Below are 13,801 nucleotides of genomic sequence, written 5' to 3' on the forward strand. Positions count from 1 at the left end.
AGTGAGACTCATCACGGGACAGGGGCCACCCCAGGGCGGGGGAACAGCCCAAGGGAGCTCAGCCGGCTTCCATAGCTGGAGGCCACAGTCCCGGACCCACCTCCTCACGGCAGCCGGGACACAACTCCGCTGCCGCCTCCCGCCGCCGCTGGGCTCCGCGGCCGCTTGGCGGGCAGACGCCGTGCGCGGGGCGGGCGCTGCCCAGACCGCATGGCGCGGCCCAGCGGGAGCACAGCGGGAGAGGCGGCGGGTGCCGCCGGCCCCGCTATAAATAGGGGCTGGAGGCGCGGCTCCCATTGGCGCTGAGGATCGCCCCTCGCCACTGGCTGCGCCCGCCGCCGCCGCCGCTCCCGGTTGGCTCGGGCCGCTCCCGGTCCCGCCGCCGCCACCCGCGGTGACGCGGCCGCGCCGCCGCGTCCAATGGGGCCGCGGTCCGACGGTCCCGCCGGCCAATGGCGAGGCGGCGGCCAGGCGCGCGGGCGGTGGCCAATGGGCGGGCCCGCCGTTGCGCGCGCGCGGCGGCAGGCGCGGCGGCTGTGGCGGCCATGACGCGGAGCTGCTCCGCGCTGGGCTGCACCGCGCGCGACACCGGGCGGAGCCGCGAGCGCGGCATCTCCTTCCACCAGTGAGTGCGCCCGCCCCGCGCCCCTCCGGCCGGCCGGCCGTCTCTTCATCCCGCCGTCTCGCTCTGCCGCAGGTTCCCGGTGGACGCCGCGCAGCGCCGCGAGTGGATCCGCGCCGTGAACCGCGTGGACCCGCGGAGCCGCCGGGCGTGGCGGCCCGGCCCCGGCGCCATCCTCTGCTCCCGACACTTTGCCGAAGGGGACTTCGAGCGCTACGGGCTGCGGCGGAAGCTGCGGCGGGGGGCCGTGCCCTCCCGCTTCCTCCCCTCGGTGCGGGCGGGTACCGGGCGCGCTCCCCGCTCCCCCCCGGCGGTTCCGCCGTGTGCCGTGACCTGCCCTCTCTTTCCCCCGCCAGGAGCCGCCGGGCGCCGGCCGCAGGAGGAGCAGGACCCCCGGCCGAACGCTGAAGCAGCCGCTGCCCAGCCCGCCCGCCGGGGACCACAACTACAGCCTGCAGGGACAGCGGGCGGCCGAGCCGCGGCCGCCGCCGGACGCCCCGCGGCACCAGCAGCAGCCGCCCGCCGCCGGGACATGCGGCCCCGCGCACCGGCGCAGGACCGTGCCGAGCATCCTCAGGGAGCTGGCGGAAAAGCGGCAGCTTTCTGAGGAAATCGTGAGTTTGCTGCAGACGCAGTTTTCAGGTACTGCCGGGACACTTGCTGAGGCAGAGTGCACTCCCTCGCCCCGGGTTCGCGTCTTTGCTTAACCCGTGCCAAGGAAGAGGCGAGGCACAGTGGTATCGTTGCTGAGCCCTACACTTCACGCCAGCCTTCAGGACTGAGTTGTTCCAGAGGCCATGCTGTTGCCTTGTATTCTGCAGGGTGTTGATGTCATGCATCCCTCTGTTTCCAGCCATTTATTTGTTTCACTAAAGTTGACCTTTTGTGATTTCTTAAGCAGATTTGCCTCGAGAGTTGCACAGCTGGAGGCAGATGGCAGACTACTCACCAGAAATGAGGCAATTTGCTTGTCTTCTCCATCTCTACCATATTAAGGCCTATGATTACCTACGGAAGATTCTTCCCCTCCCTCATCCTTACAGCCTGACAAAGCAAGTTTTTAGTTATTCATTCATTCATTCATTCCAAGTGTATTTCCAGTACTCGTGTAGAAACAGATGTAACAGATCCGTCCTGAAGCTGCTTTGTTACTTCCCTGCATGGTCAGTACTTTCCTTGGCTTCCCACCACTAGGGTGAGAGGAAAGAAACTCGCACTATGCATGATGAAAAGCAGGGCTGCTTTCTTTGCCCTGCATGTCTCAGCCTGCTCTGCAGCTCTGGGCATGGCTGACCATGTCTTAAGAGGTAAAAAGTGCTGCCTGTTGCTTCAACTTTTCCAGAATCACGTCTCCTAATCACATCCTCCCTTTTTTATTTCCAGCTGGCTGTCTAATAACGAGGCTGCTGCAGGCTTCAGCAGTGACATTTTTCTCCAGCTTCAGGAAAAGGTGGAGAGAGGGGATCAGGCCTGCCGCTACTGTGCCGTGCTGGTACAGGATGTGTCCCTGCAGAAGCAGCAGGAGTGGGACCCACAGACCAAGCAGCTGACGGGCTTTGTTGACTTGGGAGCAGGCATCCTTGACGCTGATGAAGCTCCGCTGGCGTCGGAAGCGATAATCCTCATGGCAGTCGGCATCTCGAGCCCTTGGACAGCTCCCCTTGGCTATTTCTTGGTGAACAGCACATCCGGCCACTTCCTTGCTCAGCTCCTTCGTCAGGCCATCCATAAGCTGAACAACGTTGGGATCGTGGTCCTGGCTGTGACATCGGGTGCCTCTGCTCGCGGTGCTGAGACTGCCAGAGCTTTGGGGATCAGGATAGATCCCAAAAGGATTCAGTGCACTTTCCAGCATCCACCCGGTTCTGCTCACAGCATCGCATACTTCTTTGATGTTTATCATGCCCTCCTGCTGATGAGGAATGCTCTGCAATGCTTCCAGAAGGTCGAGTGGCTCGGTGACACCATGTGGTGGCAGCATGTGGTGGAGCTGGCAGCTTTGGGCGAGCAGAGGGTGTTGGAGCTGTGCGGTCCTGAGTCAGGCAGGGGTGGGAGTAAAGGGAGTTACCGCCTGCAGGTGAACCTTGCTACCCTGCTGTTCAGCGAGGGTGTTGCTGAGGCACTGGAGCACCTCCAGAAGATGGGCCTTGCCTCGTTTCAGAGCTGCAGTGGGACTGTCAAGTTTGTGCGTCTGATGAGCTCTCTGTGCGATGTATTTTATGGCAGAGGCCCCTATGGAAAGGAGCCTTTGCTTGCTGGAAATTACACCAAAATAAGCAACCTCTTCGATGAGGCCAGGAGCTGCTTTGTCAACTTAACAGACTCTGTGGGGAGATACATTATTAAGAGCAAACGCAAACTGGGATTTCTGAGCTTCTTGCTCAACGCTGAAAGCCTCAAGTGGCTTTCCTCCAACCAAACATGTCCAAAAGGTACTCCTTCCCACCACCTCCACACACATGCCTTCAGCCTGGACCCTCTGGAGCAGTTTCTCAGGGCCCTTCAACAAGCCTGTGGCAGCAGCAGCCCCACCTGCTCTGTGTTCCAGGCTGCTTACCACAAACTGCTGGCCAACTGCAGCCTGGCCTCCGGCTCACCACCCAGCAGTGGCAATGGCAGCCCCTGGGATGCATCCCTGTCTCAGAGGAGAGCTCTGACTCTGGGCAGCATTCGTGCTCAGTATCACCCAGCTCCTGGGAGGACTCTGGCCCCAGAGTACCCCTACAGCGCAGGCCTGCTTTTGCCCAGCTCTGCCCTCAGCAACGCGCTGACAGATCTGTCGCTGCACACACAGAGTCTCACCTGCACTGCTGGCTGGGTGGCCGAGCAGTTGGCCTTGGACTTGCAGTGTGAGGCTTGTTTTGCCTCTCTGTTTGAGGCAGATGAGAGCAGGCTAAGATGGAGGTCAGTGCTCTACATAAAAAAGTTAGGTGGCATGAGTCTGCCCTCGGCCAGTGTGCACCACATAACAAGCATTTCAGAACAAGTCCTAAAGCGATATGGCAAAGTAGGAGGTGCCAACAAAAATACCAAGCTGTGGCTTTTGTGTCTAGAACAGAAAGTCTTCCAGGAGCTTCTGGGAGAAAGCCCCCTCTTTCCCACCCTCACAAACCATTTATTTGAGGGGGAACTGAGCATCAACAACCACTACACAGTCTTAGTAAAGGAAATAACACGGTGTTACTTAAACATCAGAACACACCCCGCCCAACGCTTGAATTTGAAATACCCTTGTGGAAGGCACAAATTGAAGAGACTGAACGGAAAGCATTTGTTTCCATCACCACTGGGTAGCTGTCAGTCAAGCTAAACCCACACATGGTCTTAGTGATTACGCTGTGATTCCAAGGATGGCTGTTCCTTGCTGAGGCTGAGTGCTGGACAGATCTAGGCAACACACGTGAGGAAACAATGTTGGCAAATCTAGTGTTGAGAAGCAGTGCTGTTTTGGGCCACTGCAAACCCCCTAACCAGAGTTTAACTGAACAAAGCAAGGAAGTTTATCTGATCCCCTGTTCCTTCTAGCAGTCCTGCAGAGCAGCCATGTATTTATGTGGCAGGTCAGGATGAACCAGGGTTGCTCAAGGTGACTGGGGCAGCAGTAGGAGACTACAATGTTCCTGGAAGTGCTGGGTGGCTTTAGTGCTGCGAGTGCTTTTGCCAGAAGAAAACTGATACTTGATGGGGTTGCAGGGAATCACATGCACTGGCACTTTGATTTCACCAAAAAGATGTGCTTTATAAAATCTGGGAGCAAGAAAGTTTGCAGAGTTTCTACTTAAAAAGGAAAATAAAGATGTGAAAAGAAAGTGGCACTCAAGTTGTACACAAGCTCTAATCACCTTTCTAGTATGTCTCATGAAACAGCTAAAGATGCTGGTCCAGTCTAGATCTTCTGGATCAGTGCTGAGCCTGTGACCAGATTGTTGTGTCCACTGGCATCCAGGAGCACCAATACTCTCCTCTAGGGGCAGGAATATATGGGTGTGCTGCAGCAGGGCAAGCATTTCAGTTCCCATTTCACGGCCCCATCCTCCAAGGGCTGGCCTGTGTCCTGCAGCCCAGGGCATATGGCACGCTCCCTTCAATGTTTCTACTGATCTCTTGAACCATAGCTTTGATGCCACCAAATAAGACAAGCTTCTTCAGTTAGTTCATTTCCATGGCAAGGAAGCTGCCTCCAGTGCTTTGCCTGGAATAGCAAAGTTCGGCAGAACTGCTGCTAAGCGGTTTCCTTTTGCCATGCAGAACTGGAGTTGCATCCATAGAGGTGGAAGGAAACAAATTCCCACAAAACCTGCTGTTCACTCACTTTCAAGATACATGATGGAGCATGGATGAAAACTGGTGATCTGTCACATCCTAAGGCAGTAATAATAAAGGTATCATTCTGCCTACCAGTAAGTTGACAAAACTGTCCCTGGTTGGTTTGGGTTTCTCCTCCTTCCCTTAGTTTTGCTGCACTCAACCCCTCAAGCTCTGCTTTGAGAGCAGCAGCACCACAGAAATTCATACAATCTCTGCTGGGAGGAACAAACCAGAACCTCTGAGCTTTTTTTTTTTTTTCCAATCCAAGTATCTATGCAAAAAAGCACCTTGAAGCCATCACTGTCACAGAGCCATTCCAGCTACAAGAGACTTTGCAGGAAACTATTCCCTCCCGTCTATATGTGATTTTTGGAACAACTGGCAAAATGCTGCTGAAATCTCAGTGACAGATTGCAATCATGGAATGTTGGAACACTTGAATTGCCTCCACCTCCAGCTCTAAGATGAGTAGTTATGAACTCATGGATTGCCATGGATTGTTGTGCATGAGAACACACCAATAACCAAGGGATATTTATTTATCTCTGGTAGCATTTGGTCTCACACTGAAAATCCAAGTCAGTACTTGCATCAGAAGTGGACCTAGAGTTAACAATTTATTTTGGTATTTCTCTGACAAACCTTCTGTGTATATTTGTCAGTGCTGAAGCAAAGGAGTGCAAAAAAATCATATTTACAGAATAGTATAAATGTTTATTTTTTGTGACTTATCTGACTGTTTTATTTGTACAATATAGAAAAGAGTATTCTTTGAATAGGTCTTGTAAATATAAATTTAATTTTTCTACTTTTGGATGTAAACAGAACTATAAAATGAACCCTTGCCCCATTCCCAATTATTTTTTATGTAACTGGATGAACTTAACTGTTAACCTTGTCCAGCAGTTTGATGCAAATGGCTAAGGAAGTACAAAAACCAATGCATACACTCTGCACCAGGGAGAAGGGAGAGAGGAATCCAAGCTTAATATTTGAGAAAGCTTGTTCAAAACAAAATAGAAGAACTAAGAGCATTTGATTGCACCTTCAAAGTCTTTACAAGCAAAATATTCTCCAGCAATGCCATCATACATAATTACAACTGTAATCTAAATTTCACAAGTGCTTTTGCACACTGTATATAAATACACATCACAAAAGGTGCAACTTAGAGTAAAACACTGAATATATACAAAATTAACACAGATTGAAGTCTAAATAAAAGGCATATTGCAATCTGTTTGAAAAATAACGTAAGTAGGTATTACTTTATTCACTTACACTAATTTACATTTATACAAATCTTACTGGACAGACTATATTAGGTCACTAGAAGGGAACGGAATAGCTGCACTATCTACAGGTAAAGTTACTGCACTGATTTTTTAGTAAATCCAAGTCCTAATAATGAAAAAACGTGGCATTTACTTACACAAGAGGTGGATTCCCTTTTCAGAGATTTGCACAAACATTGCTATTTATGCTCAGGGAGATGTCCTTAGCTGACAGAGCCCTTCAGACAGTGACTGGCAGGTCAGACCTGGTCTGTGAGCCCACCACTGCTGCTGACTGCCTCCCAGGCATTTCAAGGAGGCACCAGAGAAGGGTCAAGGGCCTTCTGCGCAGTGCACAGGGCTGGGAGGTGAAGCATCTTCCTACCCTATTGCCTTCACACATTGAGGCTCTGCTGCTGGTGTGCCTAGCCCCTATCTCTCCCCAGCCAGGACCTGCATTTCTCTGTATTTACAGTTTTATAGAAGGAATGCAAAATCCCTTTTGGAAAAAACGTAGCTAGTTCAGGCTGCAGTGAGACAGGTAATAAAAATGCCTGTGATTAAACATGGTTAATGGATGTTCATGATAGGCAAGTAACCCACCAGGTTAATTCTGCAAATGTGTTCCACTATCAAAAATGTGATCTGATATTGCCTGTAACAAATACTGAAAAAAATCCCCTGCCTTAGTCTATGCCCAGCTATAGCTGATTGCCCCCATTTAGTGTAAAAAGGATCTGTGTCTGTTTTTGTAGCAATCCTGATTCTGTGCTAGCACTTCCTCTGATCACAGCTCTCACAATTATTCTAAACAACACTAGAAGAGCCTTTATGCCAAGTAAATAGCCAACATGGAGAGAAGCAGCATCCTGAATACCCACAGCAGGCTGAACATGATCCCTACCTGCATTTGCAAGTCGATTCAGATGCAGATTGTCATGTCCTGTGACTTCAGCTTCTCAGGCCTAAACACTTTCCCAGGGTTACAGCTTGATCCTAGAAAACATAACAGACTCCACAGCCCTACTTCCAGTGGGGGATTAGGCTGCTGCAGACCTCTGAAAAACCGAGCTTCACCTAAACAACAGCATCAATCAACTACACACTTAGGTAACACTACACTGGGCAGACAGTCTGGCATTATGGCTACTCTTCCTCACTTCTGAGGACAGGCCACTGTCTTAGCCTTCAAGTTCCAGCTTAAGAAACACCTGAGCATTCTGGCCCATTCCTATGAAAAATTCCCTGTAATGCCATTCTCCTCTGTACTCCTTGGGCCCTGCTCCAGAAACATTCTCTACAACTTGCTCAGTTGGGGTGCAAGCAACCCCTCAGTATTGTTACCTATGTATCTCACAGTGCTCCGTGCACTACAGGGACATACTGTGTCACGTCCTAAATACAAGTACTACCTTCCATTTAGATGCTTATTTCTACCTATTTCCTTTCAGAATTATCTTGGATACACTGGTACCTCCATATTACAGGCCTGTCAGCAAAAGCATGACCTGGCTGTTGACATCACCTGTATTTTCCTGTATGCACAGTGATGCAAATCCATACACTGTAAATAATATATATTATAATAATTTATATATGCCCTTCAGACAATTATTCTGGGGGAAAGGGGAGAACACATCTAATTTTTAAGAAACTCAGGGTAAAAGCTGTACATTGGGAAGAAGAACTGACTTTTAGGCATTGTCTGACGTAGAAGACGATTTAGCTAAGATTTAAAAGGCTCTACATCTTGTTATAAAAGAATTTCCTGTTTCAATCTTACATGGGTCAATTTACAACAAGCACCAAATTAACAAATATTATTAAATCCATCCTTTATGCTAAACCAAAGTGTCCCTGTGCCTTAAGTGTTCTGTTCAGTCCGCTTCATTGTGGCTCATGTGCATGAGTCAGCAGTTCATGGCACAAGGATCACCTTTGGACTTCCCTGCAGAGCTGATAACCCTCATCAGACAGCGTCCAAACTCCTCCAGGATCATGCGCTCTGCTGCAGCTTTGGACTTGCCCGTCTTTTCCGCTTGCTCTGCCTGTGCTAGGAGGCATTCACAGGTTGCATCGGCCACTTCCTTTGTGACAAATGTAAAGGGCAGCCTGAAACAAAGAAACATCCACTTACTGTCTGCAAAAACACACAAGGCACCTAACTCCAGGGCTGGCAACTTTTTAGTCCTAGGACTGACGAGATTTCATCTGTCCCATTGCTTCCAAGAGCCTTTAGATAGTGAATAAGCCTCAGTTCACAGCCAAAGGAACTGGTGGGTCAGAATCCCTACTGTTAGAGGAACAGTGTTCCATCCCACCTCTACAGCTTACACAGACAAGGTTCAGAGATGACAGGGACATACCAGTCACACACATCAAAAACCTGTGTTAGAAACAACTCAAAGAGGGTGCAGCATTAACTTACTTCCCACCACCACTGCTGAGTGCTGGTGTTGGCCTTGTCAGCAAGTCTGAGATCTGGGAAGATAACTTGGTCTTTGCAGCAGTCTGCTGCTGCACCCTGACCTCTGCAGCATCTGCTAAATGCATCAATGTCTTTCGCTCCGGGCTTTCTTCAAAATTTTTACAGCCAATGCATTTGCATATGGAAGAACACATGATTTTTGCCTGAAAGAAACAAACAAAACAAAAGAAACCTGTTGCAAGTTTGACTCCCCTTATGAGAAATCACAACAAAAAGGAGATCTTATTTTAATCTCTTGCCAATTAGCAACTAGAACAAACTCCCAAGTAATAGTCTTCTCTCTAAATTCTTACCTTGAGATGTCTTCCCAGAATGTATACTTCAATTGAATCACAGAATCATAGAGCACAGAATGTAAATAAGTGGTTTCCCACTCATCCCTTTCTTCATCAACCTCCAGTTTCCAGTCAGCTGAGTTTTGAGAAAGGGTCATCTACACTGTCTCTACATTCAGAGACTGATCAGTTAGCAATGAAGTAACAACAATTTCTGCTTTTGAATTCCAAAGACACGTTCTAACCCACAGCATCTGTGGGGTGCTGCTTCAACTCCTCCTAGGGACTTGGTGCAGTAAATTTCTTTAGGAAATGGTGCTATTCAGTAAAAAACAAATCCAAGCCTAAGTTCAAAATTGCTAAATTGTTTAAAATTAAAATTACAGAACAGCAGCGACCATTTTTTCCATGTACATGGCTTTCTATGTGCAAATTTCTGGGAGAAGAGGTAACATTACAGGAATGAAAACAAACAGAAGAGAAAACATTATAGCAATACAAGGAAGAGACAAAGCAAATGAGAGAAGTCACTACACTAAAGGGAAAAAGCTACTAGTTTTCAAATGAGATAATGCTTTGTACCTCATAACATTCACAGTAGTTTTTGAGACATCCCGAGCGTTTACAGTTACACCCTTTGCTGTGCCTCCGATCCGACTCTCCTTCCTTTCCTTTCCCTATTTTGGGCTTGAAGGCTTCAGGGTTTCTGTCGAGGCAGGCCTGTCAATGCAGACCCAAAGGGTCAGTCATTGCATGCAGGAAGAATTAGAGGTGCAATAAAAGAACTTAAGCCTTGCACATGTGGGAGGAGATCAGGGCATTATACACCCACTCTGCCCCACTCTGGAGCTTCAGAAAAAAGAAGCTAAATAACTTTGAGCCCAGGGGGCAGGGGAAGAGGCCCCTCACCTTTATTGCTTTTTGCCTATCGTTTTCATGGTCCAGGTTGTTATAACAATTTGTACAGTTGCAGTTATTGCAGAATTCACCGTTTGCAAAACAGTCACAATACCTGAAACAGAAGATGCAGAAAGCATTTGTAAACGTTGACCATTACATTGGTGTGTGAGTATTGACTCCCACACTGCAGTAGCAGAAGTTCCTACTCTGGCATCAATATGGGTAAGGGACACCTTATGCTCAACTCCACGTGAACAAGCAGTACCAAAATCCTCTAGTGCAAGTCTAGCTGCTGTCTAAAGACTCAGGTGGAGCTCAAGGGTGTCCACCTGAGCTCATCCCATAGCACAGGTCCCCCAAGCAGCAAGAGAAGTTAATGAGACTTTTTCCAAGACTGACTCTTGGGTCCCCCACATATTGAGGGCAGGTCTGCTGCAGCCACTTCACACCAGCCACCTGACCCAGTCAGTCCAAGTCAGCCCTCAGAAGCCCTCATACAGCCAAAATAAAAGGCAAGCAATTGGAGTGACAGTTAACAGGCAAACTAACCCAGCAAGGAGATTTTTTTTTGTTAGTTTTGCCTTTAAGCTGGGATGGAAGAATAGAAAAGGGATAACAACTGATACATCTCAGAGGCTTTGAAGCACAGGTAACCAGGGCAAGGATATGAATGAGGATAAAGCAGACTTTAAAAAGGGACAAATATATGAACAAAAAGCAGAAAAACATGGACAGCAAAAGCCAATCATGTTGCCATATTTCTTCTGTACCTCTGGTGCCTCCCATCAAAAACAACATCTCACCAATCCACAGACTCATAGATCTGATACAAGGAAACACCACATTCATTCCCAGCTCAAACATGGCTTTAGGCCACAACAAACTCCAACATGTTTCAAGGCTTGCAGGAACACCTCCAGCTAATAGCTAAAAGCTGCTGATCCTCTTCACTTGCTTTTCAAATCCTGCTGGGGGTGTATGGTCATTTTTTGGAGCCTAAACCCATTGTTAAACTGGCTTTCTGTGGCTGGCCCAGCCTAAAACTACATAAATAGATTAGGCTTGCCCTGGAGCCCACTGCAACCCTTCATCAGGTTGACCTAGATTTTGGAGATTTTTAGCATCTTGAATGATCCCAGAGAAAAACTAATTCAAAAGCTTTTACAACCTGTAATAGCTCTTCTTGATTTTTTAAAATTCAGTGGTAGAATAGTCCTGGTTTCCAAAAGAACCAGATCCAGCATCAATACAGAACATGAGCAAATAACTTAACTGAGTTGACTTCTTAGTAGAATAGGCTATGAGCCGACCTTATTTGGGAAAAAATAAGTTCCCCTCTAGACAAAAAAAAAAAAAAAGTTTTACTACTGAGAAAGCACCTGTGCCAGATTGAATTAACCATCTGCTCTGCACCAATGCCCAGAACACATAACATCAGTGATTTTACATGAACAGTTTGCTTCCTAACAGTATTCTGAAGGTGTGAATTATTCCCAGTGATGCCATTCCTCTCCCAGCATTTCTAGGGCACATTCAGGCACCAAAACCTAACCCCCTACACATCTAACATACATTGGGCACTGTGAGGTCAGTCATGTATGCAAAATATCTGAAAAACAGCTACACATCTTCCTGCTATGCAACAGACAAGTCTGAGACTACGAAACACAGGGCACACCTCCCCATACAGAGGTGGGGTGCACTAAGCAAAAGACACCCAAGCTTAAGAGTTTAAACAAACTTCTTAACTTGGGTTCAGATGTCATTGCATCACTTCCCCTTTGAGTACCACACCCCTGATTTCCTCTACCTTGTCTAGGATTCAGAACCACAGATTAATTTCAGTATCTCCTCCCATTCCTGTCCCAGAAATATCAGTAAACTGACTTTGATCAAGGTGAAGAAACTCTCCTCAGCTCCAAATAATTTTGTGTCAAATTCTTACAAATACATGGAATGGAATAGCACAATATCTCATGGATAAGCAAGAGGCAGACCTATCAGTGAAGAATCACTTGTCTATTCAATACTTTATTAAAATATACACAGCCCATTTTTTCTGAAGTATTTGATCTAGCATGGTATTACTGATGTACTTCACCAAAGTATAGTAAATACCCACAAATTATACCATGAGATACCATTTCACTCGTGGTACCAACAAGGCAACCAGAGCTGCTGAGTGGACTTGGCTCCACCATGCAATAAGGTACATGATGCAAAATTAGACATTTTTAAATATCATGGTCCATATAGCTCACAGGAGCTGCAAAATTACACAGGCTCTGCAACACCTCCACCAATATACACCTTAAATCAGCATATAGATATAAAATTTTTGACATACTTAAAACCATTATATTCTGATACGTGGCACACATTTGTGATGTTAAAAATAAGGCTTAAAAGAAAAAAACTGTACCAAGCTGTACTTACAATTTCAAACACAGAGACTTAGTACAATTGCAAGGCTTCCTGGGGCGGTTTGCAGACTCAGAAGAAATTATTCTGGAGAGAGAAAAGGGCATTTATTTATACACAGTTTTATCAGTTTGTTCTTATTTTAAATTTTAAACAGCTCATAATAAAAACTTTGAACAAATCTTTATATTCCCCTTGCATTAGTTTTTGGGTGACTGTGTTTAAGTAACTATTATAAGTAGTGCCTTTCCAACCCAGAAAGAGATGGATTATTTGCTGCAAATTTGGATGCATGCCTGAAGTAGAAATTAGACTTTAAAGCTAGAGGAAGCATAACTAAAAACTGGAGTCAGGGAAACCTTCCCCAGAATCCCTTCAAGTGCAGTGGGACCAGATCCAACCAAAATTCACGCAACATGATTGTGCCTTTTCTTTTGTTCTACTTAGAATTAAACAAATCCAAGAAAACAACAAAAAAAATACCCCCTCTGGAATAATGGGAAAGCAAGCGAAACCACAGTACTCAGTTTTCAGATAAATTTTATAGTAGACACAGTCTTTAACTGCTCGTAAGACATGGATTTTGTGACACTAATCACATCTGATGAGATTTGTTCCATCCCTATCCAGCAATTTCTGCATGTAATACCACGGAGATTAAATCAAACCCATTCATTTGAATAGCTGCATCTGGATTTGGGATTAGTTTGCATCAGTTGAGGTTGCAGCAACAAAAAAGCAACTTCATGTTCACAATTTCCAGCAAACAGTAACACAAAAGGACTGTGCAGAACAGCTAAGACTGCTGGATTGGCAAAGGGAAAATAATATACATTAGCTGTTATTTTCATCCTTAAAGGAAAAATGAAAGACTGAAAAAACCAAAAACCTCCCATCAGGATCCATTTTGCTGTTTGGCTGAATTTCTGTATGTGTTAAGCATCTAGCTTATATATTGTTCAGAACCTCTTCGCAGCAATGTTGAGAAATAGTTGAGGCCTGTTGCTCACAGGTGCTGTTGCAAATAAAAAATGAGCAACAGGGAGCTTTCAGGTCAACTTCCTGCTACATGAGTTCAAAAAACAGAAAGGAAAATACAGCTTTGATCAAGAGACTGGCTCAAATGCCAGAGAGATCCACATCCTTCAGTTAGACGTAATAATCACACCACAGCAGACTTGAAAATTCCCCAAACCAAACTCCAAGACCTCATGCTTATTCAAGCAGCCTATTCTAGAGGTTTTGGGATTTTTTTTCAGAACTCTTACCCATTAAATGGCAGCCGTGCCTGGGACTGGACACTGGATGTCCCTGTGAAGCCACTGTTGCTCGCTATGGATACATAGGATGACTGCTGTAGCTAACAAAACAAAAAGGTTAATGCCTGACATGAAAGAAATTATAAACAAGAGGATGTGTTGCTAGTCTTTAAATTAGCTTTCCAGATATTGCTACAAAAATAACTTGCTTCTAAGAACACTTTTAGACTCTTATAGAACTTGGACCAGGTGGC

The 13,801-nt window shown here is 46.8% G+C and overlaps 2 protein-coding genes across 7 annotated transcripts in view; one reads left to right on the forward strand and one right to left on the reverse strand.

Annotated features, from left to right (window-relative positions):
• The first annotated feature begins 481 nt into the window (after positions 1–481).
• Positions 482–7,019, forward strand: THAP9 (THAP domain containing 9). The gene is made up of 5 exons (XM_068187687.1): positions 482–625; positions 698–893; positions 979–1,264; positions 1,524–1,674; positions 2,006–7,019. Exons 1-5 carry the CDS (start codon positions 546–548, stop codon positions 3,930–3,932), a joined length of 2,640 nt encoding a protein of 879 aa, XP_068043788.1. The 5' UTR covers positions 482–545; the 3' UTR covers positions 3,933–7,019.
• Positions 5,624–13,801, reverse strand: part of LIN54 (lin-54 DREAM MuvB core complex component) — a 39,820-nt gene continuing 31,642 nt past the window's right edge. For all 6 annotated transcript variants that reach the window (XM_068187691.1, XM_068187690.1, XM_068187688.1 and 3 more), the window contains 6 exons: positions 13,557–13,648; positions 12,304–12,375; positions 9,877–9,979; positions 9,550–9,687; positions 8,633–8,835; positions 5,624–8,316 (listed from right to left, as the gene is read on the reverse strand). In XM_068187691.1, coding sequence (XP_068043792.1) covers positions 8,115–8,316; positions 8,633–8,835; positions 9,550–9,687; positions 9,877–9,979; positions 12,304–12,375; positions 13,557–13,648 — 810 coding nt within the window. In that variant the 3' untranslated portion in view covers positions 5,624–8,114. The remainder of the gene's footprint in view (positions 8,317–8,632; positions 8,836–9,549; positions 9,688–9,876; positions 9,980–12,303; positions 12,376–13,556; positions 13,649–13,801) is intronic.

This window comes from Anomalospiza imberbis, chromosome 4, assembly GCF_031753505.1.
Source record: "Anomalospiza imberbis isolate Cuckoo-Finch-1a 21T00152 chromosome 4, ASM3175350v1, whole genome shotgun sequence".
Taxonomy (NCBI): domain Eukaryota; kingdom Metazoa; phylum Chordata; class Aves; order Passeriformes; family Viduidae; genus Anomalospiza; species Anomalospiza imberbis.

Excerpts from the sequence above, each read along its gene's own strand:
- THAP9 (XM_068187687.1), top strand. The coding sequence starts at position 546 with ATGACGCGGAGCTGCTCCGCGCTGGGCTGCACCGCGCGCGACACCGGG. Across the intron at positions 626-697 it reads CGCGGCATCTCCTTCCACCA|GTTCCCGGTGGACGCCGCGC; the intron begins GTGAGTGCGCCC and ends GCTCTGCCGCAG. Across the intron at positions 894-978 it reads CCTCCCGCTTCCTCCCCTCG|GAGCCGCCGGGCGCCGGCCG; the intron begins GTGCGGGCGGGT and ends TTCCCCCGCCAG.